The sequence below is a fragment of the Leptodactylus fuscus genome, chromosome 4 (genome assembly GCF_031893055.1).
Source record: "Leptodactylus fuscus isolate aLepFus1 chromosome 4, aLepFus1.hap2, whole genome shotgun sequence".
Classification (NCBI taxonomy): Eukaryota; Metazoa; Chordata; class Amphibia; order Anura; family Leptodactylidae; genus Leptodactylus; species Leptodactylus fuscus.
Window position 1 is genome coordinate 166695938 of NC_134268.1, and position 20389 is coordinate 166716326.

At 41.0% G+C, this 20389-nt stretch overlaps 1 protein-coding gene across 1 annotated transcript in view; it reads left to right on the forward strand.

The window, feature by feature from the left end:
• Nucleotides 1-20389, forward strand: part of GADL1 (glutamate decarboxylase like 1) — a 163073-nt gene that overhangs the window by 22702 nt on the left and 119982 nt on the right. Inside the window, exons 2-3 of the mRNA XM_075271331.1 lie at nt 8960-9132; nt 17329-17455. Coding sequence (XP_075127432.1) covers nt 8960-9132; nt 17329-17455 — 300 coding nt within the window. The remainder of the gene's footprint in view (nt 1-8959; nt 9133-17328; nt 17456-20389) is intronic.

Here is a 20389-nt window from a genome sequence, read left to right on the forward strand (position 1 = left end):
AACAGCGAGGCGCTGGAACTCTCTGCCCCAGCACGTGGTGATGGTGGATTCATTGAGCAAGTTCAAAGAGGGCCTGGATGTCTTTCTTGATCAGAACAATATTACGGGTTATGGGTTCGAGATTTTAAGGATACATTGATCCAGCGTTTTTATACTGACTGCCAGGAAAGTCTTTGCGCCAGAATGTACCATATTTACACCCCTCTACTCATGGAAACAGCTATATCTGGGTTGATAAATTCCCCCCACTGTGTGTATATATGTGTCTTTGTGCATGTGTCTGGAAAACAAAATAAGATTTAGAGTCATTTCAGTTAAGAAAACATGGCGGTTCCCAGTGGGGACACTTGGTTTCAGATTTTGTAACCTTTGATGCAGTCCGTTGTCCTATGTGAGGAGTATGAATGACATGTTTTCGTCTACTGTAGTGTTACCTGCTCAAGCCCAAGTCTATAAATGGTCATGTGATTAGCATTGCTGCTTCAAGGGAATAGAGATGAAAGCATTTGTGTGCGTTGCTTTTTTGACAGTACCTTAGGCTATGAGAAATAATCAGTTCTCAGGAAAAAGTTGGCACCCGTGTCTGACAGGCATACAAAAATAAGGTCAAATAAGATACAGAATTGAATTTTATCCAAAAGCAAATGGATGATAGACACAGAGAAACAGAGTGCGTTCTGCTAAATATTGGGTTGAGGCGAAACAGCTCTGGATATCTGCAAGGAGAAAGCAAAGTGAAAACATGAGATTCCTGGATTGTTAATTAGACTTCACCCGACTGTAGGATTCCTATAAAGATTGTAATAATTACAGCATTTAACTGCTGAGCGGGGTTAGACATGGGCCTTCTGGAATATTTGCTTTTGCCATATAACCTATTTGACAAAAAGAAATTCATTTTCTGGCTAAGTGCTCTGATATAAAACTGTGGATTTAGATATATTAAAATTCAGAAAATTGCCATTATTAATCTTGCAGCTTACATTGACTTTGCCCTTTACTTATTATTCAATACGTAATTTAAGACATCCGGTGGCGCTGCCCTGGGTCATGTAGGAGAGTGGCTTTATGAGCTTGAAGAGCCTTATCGACTGCAGTTTGGGGAGTTACTGAGACTGCAGACAGGTACAATCCAAGAATATGAGCTGGACTGGGAAATGGGAGAAAACACAGAGAATCCGAGAGAGAAGACAGAAGGAGAATAGTGCCTCCTAGTGCTGTCCTATTATACTGAAGAAGGCTGCAGCAACTGGGAGTCACAGAAGAGGGCTTACAACTATGAAACAATGGGACAGATTCATCAGCGTTATATGATATATTTATGAAGCCCCTTTGCAGATTGATCTGCCATAAATCACTGTAATGAGAAAAACCTGCTAAATCAAAGGCTGACCGAGCATCCCTGTGTCATGAAGTGGTTATATTATCTACTGTATAATAGCTTTCATAATAATAGGAAAGAGAATGTTAAGCAATTCTTATCATAATGAAGTATTAGGCTGTCTGCTTTCAGGACTGACAAAACTAAACTATGGCTGCATTCACACCACCATAATATATCTGTGTTACATATACCATATTGCAGCCGCAAATTCTGCCCCGATTGCGTTCGTTCCTAATGACCTGAACTTATAGATTTTAATTGATACACCTAGTTTAAATCATTAGATCTGTGGCCAGGACAGGATCTACGACTATATTACAGTCATACTATGGCCATCGGACTCAAACCTAAATATACGGAAAGAGAGGGAAATAGAAGTGGAACAAGTGATGGCTGCTTATGACAACCTGCATTCTGTTAATAGATAGCTGAGTACAAAAGCTTTTAGAATACAGCTTGGGTCTGCTGGAAACTCAATATGTATTCAGTCTTAAATTACATATTAATATGGTGGCTCAGTGGTCAGCACTACATCCTTGCAGCGCCTAGTCCTGGGTTTGAATCCTGCCAGGAACAACATCTGCAAGGAGTTTGTATGTTCTCCCCGTGATTGTGTGGATTTCCTCCCATACTACAAAGACATACTGATAGGAGGGAAAAAAAAATGTATGTTGTGATCCCTATATGGGGCTCACAATCTACATAAAAAAAATACATATTAATATTAGAACATTACAAAATCATTGGACAAGGGTGGATTGAAAAGGTATATTTTAATATGATCAACCCTTTTGCTTTTGAGGAGATAAGGTGTGAGGTGACTGGCAGAGATGTACTCACCTCTCCCTATTGAGAAGACATGCATGCTTGGCTAAGTCAAGAAAGCATACATGTGGGTCGTCAGGAGGAGTAGCTGTTTGGTCTGCTGACAGCTATCTACATATGGCTAACATAACAGGGGTATGCTTAGCTCATTAGCATATGTATACCTAATGCAGTCATCCTCATTAACATATAAATTGCAAAACATCTACTGTATGTAACACATTACTATACATTCTGCTGGACAGACTAATATACACCAGTATATTCATTACATGTGATTTTTATTTCCATTATTGGTTCCTGCTGAAAATACAACTTGTGCAGCACGTACAGTCGTGTTTCCATAATGAACATCGGCCTGAAATTATGGGTGAAAATCTTAGCATAAAAATTCAGTCCCTTCTCTTGGCCCCTCATACACTAGGAATATGCCGATCTGTTGCCTTCAGGGGAGAGAAAAGAACTCTCCATATAAGGCTCGCCAACACAGCACTCTGATAGTTCTTCTTGGCACTGATGCCAACTAGGCTTTTAATAGAGTTGCATAGGGGCCATTGTAGAGATTTGGATTCCTTAAATAATTATATATATAATGCATACACATTCAAGTAGACATATGTGCTCTTTTAATTCAGTATAAGTCACTTGTTGGGTCCCTCAACCAATTATTGCTGTTGAAGGTGCAATGTAATACCTGGTACCACCTCAACTATCTGGTACCACTGTCACAGAGTTAGGGGGATATCATCACTTCATAGGGAGAGACCACCATTTAGGTGTGTGGAGTCTTATTAAGCCATTAGCGCTCCACTGTGCAAGGGAACATGGGAAGAATATACAAATATGTCTTCCATGATGTACCTGGTAAAATCCCACATCATTGCAAGCAAAGGCCTCTGGGAAGGTTGAGCATGATGTTAAAGGGAGCGCCCTCTATTGGGCTGCATGACTGAGACTCTGTCTTCCTAATTACATCATGGAAGACAGACTTGCACATCCTCAGGGAGCTCTCTCTATTGGACTGCATGACTGAGGCACTGACTTCCTGATTACATCATGGAAGACAGATTTGCATATTCTTCCCATGTTTACTGTCACAGAATAAGGCTTTTCTGGCAGATGTGGAGGGGAACATGAACAAAATATACATCTCTCAAATTGAATGGACTCAGAACTCCATCCACTTTTCATCTGGATAGAAATTGCCTGCCTGTCTTTCCTATTATAACCACTAAAGTATTAATTAATACCCCTCATGTGGAGGCAGAAGGATGCTCCTAATCTTAAGACATTATTAGACAAAACCAATCAAAATTATAGCCTGGAGTTGCCAATATCATAGGTGAAACAATGACTTGAAATTTTTTCATGCAAATATTCGGACCAATTCACAAGGACTGCGCAGATCCAGAACTGATATGACACAAAATCTTTATTCCGTCCTGTGCTATATCAGTTCTGGATCTGCGCAGTCCTCGTGAATTGGTCCGAATATTTGCATTGTCCGTACACCTTCAGCTTGGTGATACACAGGGACGGCAGCGATCCGTTGTCATGTTGACATTCCATCTTGCCTATTTAGTTGGTTGTGTTATCAACACAACCCCCTAAGGTGAGAAGCCTATTAGCCCCTTCCTTATATTTTGCCTTTGAGTGGTAATGACCTACACACTACTTGGTGCTCTTGCTTTAAGTTTAGAAAATAAATCCTTATCATTTATATATTTTTCATGAGTCTTTAATAGGACAACCCATTTAACCTATGACTTCATTGCAAATCCTGGTATATATAGTCAGCACACAATATCCCAATTGACATTGCGTTTTATTATATTATGATGCTGCTTTGCATGTTTTGTTTTGCCTTGTTAGTTGTTATTGGTGAATGCCAGGTCAATTTCCCTGATCCTAAGGGCTGTGAAAATTGAGATTGCTGTTGGTATGGATTTAGGATATTACGCATGGATTGAAATAAGATTAAAATAAGGCAGTCAGCATACCTGTCATCTAGCATATATCTAGGTTCTGCAGACAAACAAAAATAAATCTGTACAGTCTTCGTCTCTGTTAAAAAAAAAAAATAATATCAGCAGAGGGAAGGACAAGATTACCTGTGAATGTGAACAGCACTGCGTGGAATACAAAAATGGCATCTTGTTACATATATGGGGATGCCTTCTGTAAAAACATTTCTGTAGCAAAACACTGGCGCTACAAACACATTCTCAAGTCTTTTCAAGTGAAAGAAAAAAGACCGGTTATTGGAACATACAGATTTTTTTCAGCTTTTGGTCAGATGATTCTCATACAAGATTTTATTTTACTGCTTTCAAATTGTTATCAAATACAACAAAGGGTAGATATATACAGTTAGTAATGCCCGATAGGGTTGAGATTTCAGGATCATTTCGATTATTTTCCAGCCGATCCTGATTGCGATTGTGAAATTTGCTCTATTGCCAATTGGAATCCGATCTATTCTGATTCCGATCGCTCAACCCTAATGTTAGCTTTATCCACAATGATTGGCCAGCAGCCAAGCATTGTGGGAACTAACGTGAGACCTCGATCCCGCCTAAAAAGATCGGGATCAGAATTCCGGTCGCAATCGTGAACTTTCCTTGATTGCTGATTGGAATCTGATCTTTTCCCATCCCGATCGCTCAATCCTAGTGCCCGAATAATGTGGAAGACTAAGTAGAGTCCTAAAGTGGATATATATTCTGCGCTCATCTGTTTTAACACTATATAGGCACATGGTAAAATCTTGAGTTATCAGAAGGTGGCCTATTTGGGTTTCTTTGAGGTTGCCAGACTCTTTGGAGATATCTATGAATGCTGCTATTTATTGGGTTATCACCTTGAACATCTTATTGCATCTTAGTCCACTTGCTTATATATTTTATGTCACACCACATCTTAAGTCATTAAGGGGTTAATGATATTTTATCTATCCCTTAATACAGAAGTTCCTAACCAAAGCTTTTCTGAAACCCTCATCGTTTACATATTAACAATACCAATATCAATATAATGGTCACTTTCAACCTTCCAAGTCTAAACCTAGGTTAGGCCTCATTCACATCTGTATTCGGGTTTCTGCTTGGGGAATCCACTTGGGGATCACCCGAATGGAAACCTATACGCATAGAAAAGCGATTACCTGGGAAAACACCATGCGGAGAGAAAAGTCCTGCAAGCAGTATTTTTCTCTCTGCATGTTTTGTGCGGAAACTAAGCAGAAACCACACAGACCCCATAATAGTCTATGGGGTCCGCGTGTTTTTCCAGGTAACCTCTTTTCTATGCATATAGGTTTCTATTCGAGTGGTCCCCAACTGACCTACCAAACGGAATTCCGAATGCAGATGTTAACCGGGCCTAAAATACATTATAATTCTGATTTATTTGTTTTATGATTATGTATAAATATAAATAGATAGATAGATAGATAGATAGATAGATAGATAGAGTGTTTGTATATCATATCCTATAACCTTGTGTTTGTTTTCCTTCTGAGATGTCCTTATCAGTCGCACGCCTCCTTCACATGATCTTCTTAGATAGTGCCCTCTGTGGTAATGCTGTTAAAAAGAATTAAACGTCTGAACTCACCTTGCTGTTGGTAATCCTAAATCCTTGGCTTAGCCCATTTCCTTTTGATAATGTATCAGTGTTCCTAATCCTACATTACATAATTGAAGTTCCAGCGTATGACTTCACTCTGCTCTATTCATATTTCACTGCTCAATTTAACACTACTTCTCACATTGTTAAATAGGAAATAAATGAAACTGGTCTTGTCGCGGCGTCTTTAGATTCTGCCAGCTTTTAGACTATAACTCAAACAGATCTTCCTGTCTAAGATACAAACTCATAAAAAATAAATAAATCACAGGCGATGAAAGGGTTAATGTGTGTGATATGAGACGTCTCAGAGAAACACCGTCGCTTTACAGCTTCGCTGCGCTGACACATGTTTACACACAGTGCAGGTAGGGATTAGATTTATTTCCTCCTTTCAGATAGTCAAAATATTAAAAAAGCAAAAGAACTCTTATTTATCCTGTCACATCAAAAACGTCAAGAATACACCACCATTTTTTTCACCGTATATCATAGTTACTCTTTTTTTTTTCCCCCTTGGGATGTTTAAGAAGTCAACAAAGCCAAGTGTTGTCATTGATAAATAATGAATGTGAGTACAGGAGACATCAGAAGAATTCTGACAAGGGGGAGGTCATTATGAGGTTCTATGGGACATAGTTGCCGACTGTTCCTAATTTGCCAACACAGTCTCAAAAATTCAGAGTCACTCCTGGCCAAGTTGGGCTTGTATCAGGTTGAAAAGTAGTCCATAGATTTTCTATAACAGATTTTTCATTTTGATATATATTTTGAATCTAAGACCACTCTCAAAAGACCATTCCTAAAGATGACCTTTCAAGTCCTCTAAGATGTGGAGTGTCATATACCACCGCAGGAACATACCTAAGTTCCAGAGATATCTGTGCCATTAGTTTCGGCTACTGATATCACTGCAGTTTCAGAGAGGTGGGCCTATTAGCTCAGTACTATTGGCCAGTGAGAAACACTCCCTTTTACAGTACAAGAATATAGAAGTATATCGATGGGGGCTGACTCAGCCATGGAATCCGCCTGAAGATAGGTCATGTTGCTTTTTTCATTCCACAGCTGGAAAAAATGGCTAAGGGAGATACATTTTTCTGCACACACCAATAATTTGAAGGAGTGTAATCATTTATTATACAGCAGTGAAAGCGCCAAAAAAAATGGAACAAATGGGAAAAAATGGCTAGTGAAAAAAAAAACTGCTAGGGACTACCATTGAAATGAATGGGAAGCTTTTTTTAGGTCGATTTTTGAGGTGGATTCCAAGTCAAAATCCGCATGCAAAAAACTCCATGTGAACTGACCCTTAGTGGGTTTAAAAGGTCCCCTTTAAATGTAGTTTTGGGTGGTCCTCTCAAAGTTGTTACACTGTAATTTTGTAAATCCCATCATAGTTATAAAAATAGTTTTCCATGGAGGGTTTCAACACTTTGTAGCCAACTTCAACTTCCATTCTGGTTCTGACTAGAGATGAATGAGTAGTACTCGATCGAGTAGGTATTCGATCGAATACTATGGTATGGAAATACTCGTACTCGATCGAGTACCACTCGCTATTCGAATGTAAAAGTTCGATGCAGAACCAGCATTGATTGGCCAAATGCTATACAGTTGGCCAATCAACGCTGGATCTTCTCCTACCTTTAGAAGTCTTCTCCGTGCAGCTTCCCCGCGGCGTCTTCTGGCTCTTCATTCACTCTGCCAGGCATCGGGCCCAAGGCGAACTACGGAAAGCCGGGAGGAGAGAGGGGCATGGCGGAGTGAAGGGGGCGTGGCAGAGCGAAGGGGGTGGGGCTTAGTGCCGTTCGCAGGCAGAGAGCAGGCACGGAGAAGACCTGCTCTCTGCCTGAGCGTGAGGGGAGGCTGCTGGAGCAGCGCTGCTTCAGTGGCTTCCCCAAACCACCGCTCGGTGCTAAGCCAGTCCAGGACAGCTTGTCCTGGACTGGCTTAGATAATCAAAAATGCCGCCTTCCCTGGGGTCCTGACTGGCGGGGATGCTGCAAGGAGAAGACTGCTCGGAGAATCCAGCCCGACCCTCACTCATGAACTTGGTAAGTATAATTTGATCGAACGTTGCCTACCCCTGAAACGAGCATTTTCCCCCCATAGACTATAATAGGGTTCGATATTCAATTTGAGTAGTCGAATATTGAGGGGCTACTCGAAACGAATATCGAATCTCGAACATTTTACTGTTCGCTCATCTCTAGTTCTGACGCCATGTCACATGATTGGAACCAGAGAGATTTCATTGGGCTTTTTCCATACAATTTGACTAATTAGTTCCAATGAATGACGAGGATATTTTTTTGTAAGTACTTTTATATGTAATATTGTTGTTGTGGGACTACGCCGCTAAGAACTATACAATTAAATAAGCGGCAATGTTCTTTTACTGAAGCTGCCAGTGGATACTGCTGTTACCAGCTCCTGAGATGACTATTCCACAGATCTCATCACATGATATGTTATAAATTATTTTAAAAAACTAAAATAGACAGTTTTAAGAGGATGTTTGTTGATGGTTTGCTGCCATGTAATTAAGTGACAGGTTCCCTATAAGTCAATAGATTGTGTACCCAAATCCCATGTCCATGCCATGCGAAAATTGGAGTCCTGTCATCCTTCCAAACAGTTGTAAATTCTCATTTCAACTTCATTCCATATTAAAGTATTCACCATACTGTCTACAACACATATTATAGGTTAATATGGGAAATAGTCTAAAACATTACCAAATTGTTTGCCTATGAAGTGCAGTTAGGAAACCTGTTTTATTTGTTGTATCTTTTTATTTATCGGCTCAGCCTTAGAAAATTGGTTTCACAAATCAAGTATAAAGCTGTCTAGCACTAACAATTGCTATCTTATGATAACTACTCTCATGATGTTGTATATGCTTATGATTACTCATTTCTGTCTGCATTGATTTCCAGAGATTAAGACTGTAAATTTCCATTGAACTGGTATGCATTAGACAAGATAGTGCCCCTACTGAGTAATAAAAAGCATAATAACGCTATTACCTTGCGGAAGATATTTTACTTTATTTTATTAGCATTGTATACAATTCCCCGGAAGAGTCTTATTTCTAATTGAGCTCATTTTGTTTTTCAGCTGATACGAGTCCACAGGAGACAAAGGGGATGAAAAAGAACGCTGTCCTTGTGGAAGGTGTCGTACTCAATGGACCAATAATTGACAGCAGTTCTGGTGAAAAATTTGTGGAAGAGGTTTTTAGGATATTGATGAATGAGGTGGTATATAAGGCAACCGATGTCAATGAAAAGGTAAAATTCTGATTTCTCCCGAATGCAGTGTGTTGTGTTATATGTTAGGTTGGGTTCACTACCTATAAATTAATCCTACAAAACTGAGCTAAAATTATTAATATTCATATTTATTTTTGGAGCATCAGTGATTCAATGGTGTTGTATAGTCATGAAGGGGCTAAGATAGTGGAAGAAGAAGTATAAAAAAAAATAGCTAGATGGCTGATGTGGTACATGTGGGAGAGAATTAGTTCCATGGTGCTGTGGTGGCGGTAGGGTTACTGTGTTTTTAAGCTATTCTCTAGAGGTGGGTCTTCAGGTTGCATTTGAAGGTTTCAGGTCTGGGGGGTAATACGCTGTCTACAGATAAGTATTTGGACGGCTGTGGTAGAATAGAAAAACAACGTTCATTCATATTGAATAGTTGGTAGAACCCAGCAGATGCTTCCTTACGGATGGTATTGATCGTCACAATACTCCCAGATGCCTGGTGAATCTCCTGGTGTATGTGAGCCATCGGTTAGGTGCGATTTCTTTGGCCAGCACTCGTCGGTCTCTATCTCCCAGTTTCAGGGGTCTGCCAACTCAGGGCACATTCCGACAATCACCGTTCACCCTCCACTTCGTAATCACATAGGCCACTGTCAATTTTGGGTTATTCAGTTCGCTTGCTATGTCCCTTAAGGATCGACCATTTCTGTGGTACCCCACAATTACCCCTTTCTCGAAATCGGACAACTCTGCACTTTGTGGCATTTTGCATGCGACTAATGCCAATGCACTAATGCCAATGCTGTTTCCTATTTAACGGCGGAAGGTGTAATGTACATCACGACTGCAGATATCTTCATTTGCATGGGTGTCCAAATACTTATTGGTAGACAGTGTATATACTGTGGTAGCAAATTTTGGAGGAGATAGGATACAAGCAGAGAAAATATGAAGGTCTTATGTAGATCAGAGATTACTTGTGGGCAGGTGGTGGGAGATAAGGTGATGTATGAAGGAATTAAGTGGTAGAAGGTCTTGCGTGTCAACTAATATATTAAATTGAATTTGTTGAGCAGTGGGTAGCCAGTGAAGGGACTGATAAAAAAGAGGCAGATGAGAAATGAGGGGAGAGGTGGATTCAATGAGCAACAAAGGTAAGGTTGGATTGGAGTGAAGTAAGAGAGTTAGTTTGGAGACCACAGGGAAGAATGCTACAGTAGTCTAGGTAGGAGACCATAAGGGCATGAACTGGCATTTTAATAGGCTTCAGGTTGAGTAAAGAGCATTTATAAGTGATTTTTTTGATATAATGTGGTAGGAAGTAGTAAGAGTTTGAATGTGTGAATTAGAAGACCAGGAAGAATCAAAGGTTACCTGAAGGTATCATAGTTTTGAGACTGGTATAAGTGTAGAGTTATTTTCTGTGATTGATAGGTGAGGTGGAAGTGCTGGGTGAGCTGGAGGAAGGATTATAAGTTCTGTTTTATCCATGTTCAGCTTTAGAAAGTAGGAAGAGAAGAAGGAGGAGGAAATAGTTGATAGACGCACTTAAGCTCTGGACATCAGGTCCTAGGACAGTGTTTTGTGGGACATCAATAGAGAGAAGATGAGAAGTTGGTAGATAAGGGAAAGATACTAAAAGTATGATTGCTGAAGTATGAGGAGATTTAGGAGAGGGACAAATCTGTGATGCCAAGAAATAAGACAGTTTGTTACAGAACAGAGTAGTCAGCTATTGAAAGCGTAGGACACCTTTTGGCATGTGAGCTATTCACATGTATACAAAGTATATAATGGACTTAAAAGCAAGGCTTGCTTAAAGTTACTAATAATTCTGACCCCTGTTCTAAACAGTGGAGAGGGATCGACTTGTCTACCCTTAAAACAAAAGGGTTAGGCTTGTTAAAACCCAACATATCTAGCTTGTCTTTCTCCCAACAAATGCCATTGATGAAATCAAGTCTGTCGTTGAGGTGAAGTTAGGACACCGCCATACACGTTAGATGGTCAAGCTCTAGTCTTCCAGTGAAGAGTTGCCGTTTTACAACCCCTAAGTAAAAACAAAATTGTTAGTTAATTCTCACAATATTTCATTTACTCCTACTAAGTAGACTCATCAAAGTAAATTTTTGCATTTTATGGTTAGCAATCTTGTTCAATCATCATCAATTATTTTCCATTTGTACATAGTGATTTTCTTGCTCTGCTCTTTGGCTTGCTCTAGGCAAGCTTTTACAGTTTACTAGCTTGCTTAATGGTTTTGTGTAAAACAGCAGAAGGATGGATAGCTCGCATATATTTTTTCCTACTCTGTGTGCTAAATGAGCCATATTAAATGTTTAAAAAATCCATGATAAAGGAGAAAATTTTATCTAATTTGGCACAAGTTTCCAGGAAGCCAGGGAAATATTGTTCAAATGAGTCTTTCATTATGGTGCTTGTCGTGTATTCCTAATGGTGTGTACAACTATATTTGTATAATAGTTTCTGCTTTTATAGTTTATTAATCAACAAATTAAACATTTGATTTGGGATCATACACCCTGTGTTATCAGATTTTGTTTGGTTGCTTTGCCTTTAGGGTGCTTTAATGGCATAACATTGATGCATATTATATATTAAAGTACATATCATTTACTGAAAATTTTCAGGATATGCTTTTATTATGTGTGTATGAAGTGTAATACACTTACTGGTCATTGGATGACATATAATTAGGGTTGACCCGGTCTTGAGATTTCAAGATCGATTTTAAAATCCGATTTCCGATCATTTTCCAGCCGATCTCGATCGTGAAATTAGCTCGATCGCTGATCGGAATCCAATCATTTCCGATCCCTCAACCCTAGTCAATGCTTCTCTATGTGAAAAGTCACTTTTAGGGTTGAGCCGATCTTGAAATAACCTCCGATCTCGATCCCGCTGCAAAAGATCGGGTCGGAATTCCGATCGTGATCGTGAAATTTACTCGATTGCCAATCGGAATCCGATCTTTTCCGATCCCAATCGCTCAACACTACATATAATCTGCAGGATTTTGCAGTTTTCCCCTCTGCATGCTATATCTGGAGACTGTTGTTGTTGGTGAGCTAGTAGATGGAGACTCGCTGCCATATACAGTAAGCAGAAGCTAATCTGTTCCATAAGCGTATCTCTCTCATCCCAAGGTCCATGAAGAGCATAAATATGGAAGGGCTGCCATGTACTGATGTGAATAAAGTGCTTTGGAGATGATGAAAATTACTATTTAGTCCTAGGGTCCTGAGAAATGGTCCTTGTGGGGGTGGTAGGACCCAAACTGATCTGAGCTGTGTGCATAGGAGTCACTGCATCATAATCCGTTATCATTCAGTGAGGTCTTGACCAGTCTGATCACTACAGTGATGATGTGTAGAGATGAGCGAACAGTGTTCTATCGAACACATGTTCGATCGGATATCAGGGTGTTCGCCATGTTCGAATCGAATCGAACACCGCGTGGTAAAGTGCGCCAAAATTCGATTCCCCTCTCACCTTCCCTGGCACCTTTTTTGCACCAATAACAGCGCAGGGGAGGTGGGACAGGAACTACGACACCGGGGGCATTGAAAAAAATTGGAAAAAGTCATTGGCTGCCGAAATCAGGTGACCTCCATTTTAGACGAATAGTGGATTTCAAATCCGGGTCATATGAGAATGTGAACTTTCTGACTATGAGACAGGGATAGCTGTAAAGGCAGGGATAGCTAGGGATAACCTTTATTTAGGGGGGAATGTTATTAAAAATAACTTTTTGGGGCTCTATCGGGTGTGTAATTGTGATTTTTGTGAGATAAACTTTTTCCCATAGGGATGCATTGGCCAGCGCTGATTGGCCGAATTCCGTACTCTGGCCAATCAGTGCTGGCCAATGCATTCTATTGGCGTGATGAAGCAGTGCTAAATGTGTGTGTTTAGCTCAACTACACCGGTGGAGTAGTTGAGCTAAGCACACAGATTCAGCTCTGCTTCAATCAGCGCTGGCCAATGCATTCTATTAGCTTGATGAAGCAGAGTGTGCACAAGGGTTCAAGCGCACCCTCGGCTCTGATGTAGCAGAGTCGAGGGTGCACAAGGGTTCAAGCGCACCCTCGGCTCTGATGTAGCAGAGCCGAGGGTGCACAAGGGTTCAAGCGCACCCTCGGCTCTGATGTAGCAGAGCCGAGGCTGCACAAGGGTTCAAGCGCACCCTCGGCTCTGATGTAGCAGAGCCGAGGGTGCACAAGGGTTCAAGTTCAAGTTCAGCACTGCTTCATCACACCAATACAATGCATTAGCCAGTGCTGATTGGCCAGAGTACGGAATTCGGCCAATCGGCGCTGGCTCTGCTGGAGGAGGCGGAGTCTAAGATCGCTCCACACCAGTCTCCATTCAGGTCCGACCTTAGACTCCGCCTCCTCCGGCAGAGCCAGCGCTGATTGGCCGAAGGCTGGCCAATGCATTCCTATGCGAATGCAGAGACTTAGCAGTGCTGAGCCAGTTCTGCTCAACTACACATCTGATGCACACTCGGCACTGCTACATCAGATGTAGCAATCTGATGTAGCAGAGCCGAGGGTGCACTAGAACCCCTGTGCAAACTCAGTTCATGATAGAATGCATTGGCCAGCGCTGATTGGCCAATGTATTCCATTAGCCCGATGAAGTAGAGCTGAATGTGTGTGCTAAGCACACACATTCAGCTCTACTTCATCGGGCTAATAGAATGCATTGGCCAGCGCTGATTGGCCAGGGTACAGAACTCGACCAATCAGCGCTGGCTCTGCTGGAGGAGGCGGAGTCTAAGATCGCTCCACACCAGTCTCCATTCAGGTCCGACCTTAGACTCCGCCTCCTCCAGCAGAGCCAGCGCTGATTGGCCGAATTCCGTACTCTGGCCAATCAGTGCTGGCCAATGCATTCTGTTGGCGTGATGAAGCAGTGCTGAATGTGTGTGTTTAGCTCAACTACACCGGTGGAGTAGTTGAGCTAAGAACACAGATTCAGCTCTGCTTCAATCAGCGCTGGCCAATGCATTCTATTAGCTTGATGAAGCAGAGTGTGCACAAGGGTTCAAGCGCACCCTCGGCTCTGATGTAGCAGAGCCGAGGCTGCACAAGGGTTCAAGCGCTACATCAGAGCCGAGGGTGCGCTTGAACCCTTGTGCACCCTCGGCTCTGCTACATCAGAGCCGAGGGTGCGCTTGAACCCTTGTGCAGCCTCGGCTCTGCTACATCAGAGCCGAGGGTGCGCTTGAACCCTTGTGCACCCTCGGCTCTGATGTAGCAGAGCCGAGGGTGCACAAGGGTTCAAGCGCACCCTCGGCTCTGCTACATCAGAGCCGAGGGTGCGCTTGAACCCTTGTGCACCCTCGGCTCTGCTATATCAGAGCCGAGGGTGCGCTTGAACCCTTGTGCAGCCTCGGCTCTGCTACATCAGAGCCGAGGGTGCGCTTGAACCCTTGTGCAGCCTCGGCTCTGCTACATCAGAGCCGAGGGTGCGCTTGAACCCTTGTGCACCCTCGGCTCTGCTACATCAGAGCCGAGGGTGCGCTTGAACCCTTGTGCAGCCTCGGCTCTGCTACATCAGAGCCGAGGGTGCGCTTGAACTCTTGTGCACACTCTGCTTCATCAAGCTAATAGAATGCATTGGCCAGCGCTGATTGAAGCAGAGCTGAATCTGTGTGCTTAGCTCAACTACTCCACTGGTGTAGTTGAGCTAAACACACACATTCAGCACTGCTTCATCACGCCAATAGAATGCATTGGCCAGCACTGATTGGCCAGAGTACGGAATTCGGCCAATCAGCGCTGGCTCTGCTGGAGGAGGCGGAGTCTAAGGTCGGACCTGAATGGAGACTGGTGTGGAGCGATATTAGACTCCGCCTCCTCCAGCAGAGCCAGCGCTGATTGGTCGAGTTCCGTACTCTGGCCAATCAGCACTGGCCAATGCATTTCTATGGGGAAAAGTTAGCTTGCGAAAATCGCAAACTGACAGGGATTTCCATGAAATAAAGTGACTTTTATGCCCCCAGACATGCTTCCCCTGCTGTCCCAGTCTCATTCCAGGGTGTTGGGATCATTTTCTGGGGTGTCATAGTGGACTTGGTGACCCTCCAGACACGAATTTGGGTTTCCCCCTTAACGAGTATATGTTCCCCATAGACTATAATGGGGTTCGAAACCCATTCGAACATTCGAACAGTGAGCGGCTGTTCGAATCGAATTTCGAACCTCGAACATTTTAGTGTTCGCTCATCTCTAATGATGTGACATAAGTTTATTGCTGTAGTGATCGAGCCATACAGGAGCTCACTGTATCCTAACTAACTATGATGCAAGGACTCCTATACACATGGCCCAGTACAGTCCAGGTCCTACTGACCAAACATGGATTATTTCTCAACAACAGGTCTCATCATGTGCAAGAGCCCAAGTGACTCTTCCTCCTTTTATCGACCGACTTCCGGCTTACTCTTCCCCTCCCCTCTCCATAGACTTTTACAAACACAAGTATTCTGAGTCATGTAACCTTCCAAGCTTCTCAAGATGGATGTAGCAGGAATTTTCACGGGGAAGTTATTTTAGCAGATGTAGGGAAACAGGGTCATTTATCTCAGATTAAATATATTACATACATATTTAGATTTAGATTTACATTAAGACATATGAAGTTTCTTATAATCACTTACATTACTCAATTATGCAACGTTTGCTGAAACAACATAGCCCATTTAGGTTTATTTTATATGTATACCTATATATCAGTAAAAAGTTCCACACTGTCATATTTAATAAAGTTTACAACAGTTTTCTTGAAAAATATGACATTCAAGATGAATTTAGCCAAACATAACTCATTTATAACTATTTCTGACCAGGACCGAACTGCCATTGTTTTAGCCTAAAGCAAATTCATGAACTGGACATGTTACCTGTTGGTTAGTATTGACCACATCGAACAGGGGAAAGATACAACTCTCATGATGTGCTGATAGTATTAAATCACTTCCAAAATATCATTGCTTGGAAATATAGAAATATGTTTTCTGTAACGCTCTGCTAGGCCTGATGCACACAGATTTATTGTGAATATATGATGTATGGTTCCTTAGAGTAAGTTGGACCCGCCATGAAATAAATGACTGCAGAAATCTTCCTACTAGTGTCAGATTCCATACATAGATTCCATGCTTACATTAAGTTCAAAGGAAGAATCCAGCTCAAGTTTAAGGAAGATGTAACATATGGCTCTTATTTAAATGAATGGGACTGTGCCTTAAAAATTCTGTCCTTAAAATGACACACACACTGTAATGGGCTCTTGCCATAGCCTCTTTTGCCTCTGATTTAATATTGAGTTACACAGAGTTTTTAATGCACAGATTCTATTTTGATTTGTATTAACATAATGGTACAATCTAATCCCATACCAATCCCATGACTCTATTCCCCAATCGCACATATAATTCAGTTTGCTGACATATAGCCCAGGGGTGCTGCTTGCTGCAATGTCATGTCTTTGACTGCTGTCAGGAATGTTCATCAAACCCATTGTCTTTACTATTGAGTTGTAACAAGCTATTAAATATCATATAAATTGTGTTTTTCATTTGTTTTTTAAATAACTACATTATTTTGGTTATACAATATCGTTCTCTAACCAAAATGGGTGATAACTAATATGGGTAACATTATGATTCCCACAATTGCCAATGCTAAGAAATGACTGATTCACATCTAGCGGAGTTTTGGAAATAGCTGTGTCTGTCTGCCAGACTGTTTTATAACTCCCATAGAAGTCAATGGAGCAAACTTTAAATGAATGTCGAGTAGGTGACAAACCTCCATTCTATGGGATTACTTGTCACAATTTCTGATCTGTTTCAGTAAACACTTGCATACCCCTGCCTCTGTCTCAGGTCAGTCTCCATGTTACATTACCCATCTTTCTTCTATGTACACTACTATAGCCTCTCCAGTATTGCCATCTCTCTGTATATATTGCCTACAGGCTGACCACCTTACTGGGCCAGACATTATACAACAATGCAAGGACTGAAAATAGCAATGTCGCAATGCTCACAATGCATTGCCTAGTCCGCGAGGTCTGAATAATGGATAATGTAATGTTTTATTTGCCAAAGTTTGTAAGTAAAATCAATGTCTGATAACTGTCTTGACATACATAGTATGATGGCACAACTTATTCTCCTTACTGTTATAGGTCTGTGAATGGAGAGATCCCGAACAACTTAAGAAACTTCTAGATGTAAATATAAAAGACATTGGAGAACCTCACCAGAAGTTATTACAACATTGCCGGAACGCTATCAAATACAGTGTCAAAACAAGTAAGAAACTCTTACCACTAATAGACGGATTGTTATAGTTTTAGATGTGTAAGTAATAATGTTAAATGTTGGTTCTAGTTTGATTTATTTAATGTAGATGTTTCTCATTAACACTAATGGCAACTAGTTAGCCCAGCTTGGTGCATACACTATATTAATCATAGGACCCAATAATCTTAGCCAGAGCAACACTATAATATTAGCAGCAGGTTCCCCTCACATGTCGGCTACAGTGTATTATCATATGGTTTAATCCCAAATGGCTTATGGATCACATATATGCTAGTCTGCCCAAATTGTTATGTTTGATTCACCCTTGATGACAAATGATAATGGAAACGCTAGTCACAGAACAAGTTACAGTGTCCGGATAATATAATCTATAGTACAACCATAATTTCACCATTACTGACTACCAACATCAGCTGCATTGCCCCATTAGATATAGTATATACCTACAGGACCATAGCTATTGGGAATGTGAAGGTACAGATGTGTACTTCCTTACCTTTCCTCCTCTCTGGATATGCCTAGTATATAGTTTACAAAATGATTAGTTATTTGAGACACTAAAATTTACAAAAAAAAATTGTGCTGAAATGTTGCATCAGAAAATGATATTGTGCATATATATGTCTATGTGTGGCCACCCAGTGATCGTGTTGGGAATTGCAGCCTTTGAACATTTTTCTAAACATGTCACAATATTGGATTATATTGGATAAAACTGGAGATCTTAACAAGATAAATCCACCTATATTAAAGCAGTTGTACTCCAGAAATACTTCTTTTACCCACAAGATAGGAAATAAGTGTCAAATTGTAGGGGGTCCTACCACTGAGACACCCAGTGATCAGCATAACAGGGACCAAGAGTTCCCCTGAAAGTTTTATAATTTATTTAGGGTACTTGTACAGCACCAATGCCAAGCAATAGCCCATATAGGGCTCACAGTCTACATTACATATCAATATGTCTTTGTAGTGTAGGAGATGATCGCAGTAAACAGGGAGATCACACAAACTTCTTTTCAGATATTGCCTTTGGTCAGATTCAAACCTCGGACTCCAGCAGTGTGAGGGTCCATTCACAAGTAGGAAAATGGTGAGGAATTTGGTTTGGAATTTCAGCGCTGAAATAAAAAAGCCTGCCATTGACTTCAATTGGTTCAAAGCCTCCCATTGACTTCAATTAGTTCAAAGCCTCCCATTGACTTCAATGGGTTCCTTTTTCTGCTAGCGCTTTTCAGCGCTGAAATTCCACATCAAATTCCTCACCATTTTCCTACTTGTGAATGAACCCTAAGGCTACAGTGCTAATCAGTGAGCTACTGTGCATTGCTGCACCTCAATGACCAACATTCAATTCACTTCTAAGGATTTGCTGGCAGGTTGTCCTTCCCCAAGGTGGTTTTTCGTACTCTCCTCAGGATAGGACATCAGTATCTGATTGGACAGCTGATACAGCCGCTCACTGCTGGAAGCTACTACACAGGACAGGGCTGAAAGTAATAGACACAGTGCTATCATATCCCTGCATCACCACTATACAGTGGATAGCGCTGCATCCCTACACCCATACCGGTGCCTGTGCAGTAACTTCTGGCCCTGGATCAGCTGAGCAGTGTGAGGTCCAGGTAACTTAGCTCCTTCGATCAGATACTAATAAACTATCGCATGGATAGGTCATCAGTTTAAAAAAAACACAATGGCCCCAAAAGACCCCTTCAAGTGTCTTTGGTTACACAGCTCCTTTAATGTTGAACAAAACTGTAGCAGTTAGAAGCGAACTAAGTACCTGATGTGACCCAAAGTATCCTCTGTTCCATAAGAATACACCAGTATTCTGCATCATTAAGGCCTATAACCTCCAACCTACACCTGTCACTATAGATTACATGGATACATAACATACTGTATTTGTACTTTACTTTCCTCTCCATATTGCAATGTTTTCTATCTAACTACTTGTATTTGCCTTAAACTGAAAGAAGGAACATTAGGTAACAGTGGGTATCATCATGATAGCTTACAATATATTAGACACACTTTCTATGGCTGTAAATAGAATGATAAGAGATGAATGGTGGACCTATGTCACCTAAGTGTATTGATGTTTTGAAACGTCATGCTGCGCGAAACTCATTAAGTCTATACGGTATATGAATGTCTCATTGCGTATTATTACTGTAGAAGTACAGACCCTTTATGCATAACTTTCACTGCTGCTTCCCATGAACAAAACCGAGTCTTTTTTTCTAAATTCAGACTCCCACAGGTATCATAGCTTGATATCTAAAAAGAATAGCGAGAGAGTATTGCTCATCATGAGACAATAAGCTATCACTTTCATTCCAGCCTGTAATATTCTAGACTTGCTATTATTGTTATCACTGTATCACGAGTTTACACATTCCCAACATCAAAGCTGAAAGTAGAAAATGGAAGAAACATTAAGCACAAAGGCTTTTGGGGATCTTTTTATTGAAACTTATAATAAAGCGGTGAACCTATGAATGTAGCAACTATCCTCATACATCCCGATTTAACCATAGTGCTATAAAGGCTATGTTCACATTTGAAAACTATTTCAAAGCTTTTGTATAGAGTTGATCATCAGTAAAAAGAAAAAAAAAAGTGTCGCTTTTCAGATACATAGTTACATAGTTACATAGTAGATGAGGTTGGATGAAGACATCAGTCCATCAAATCCAACCTATAACCCTACAATCCCTACAGTGTTGATCCAGGGGAAGGCAAAAAACCCCATTGCATGAATGATTTTCTATTTATCCTAAAAAAACCCACCTTTATAAGCATTTATATTTTGTTAGCTTCAGAGCAGAACTCTCACTGCCTTTTACTTATAACTAGAGATGAGCGAGTACTGTTTGGATCAGCCAATCCGAATAGCACACTCCATAGAAATGAATG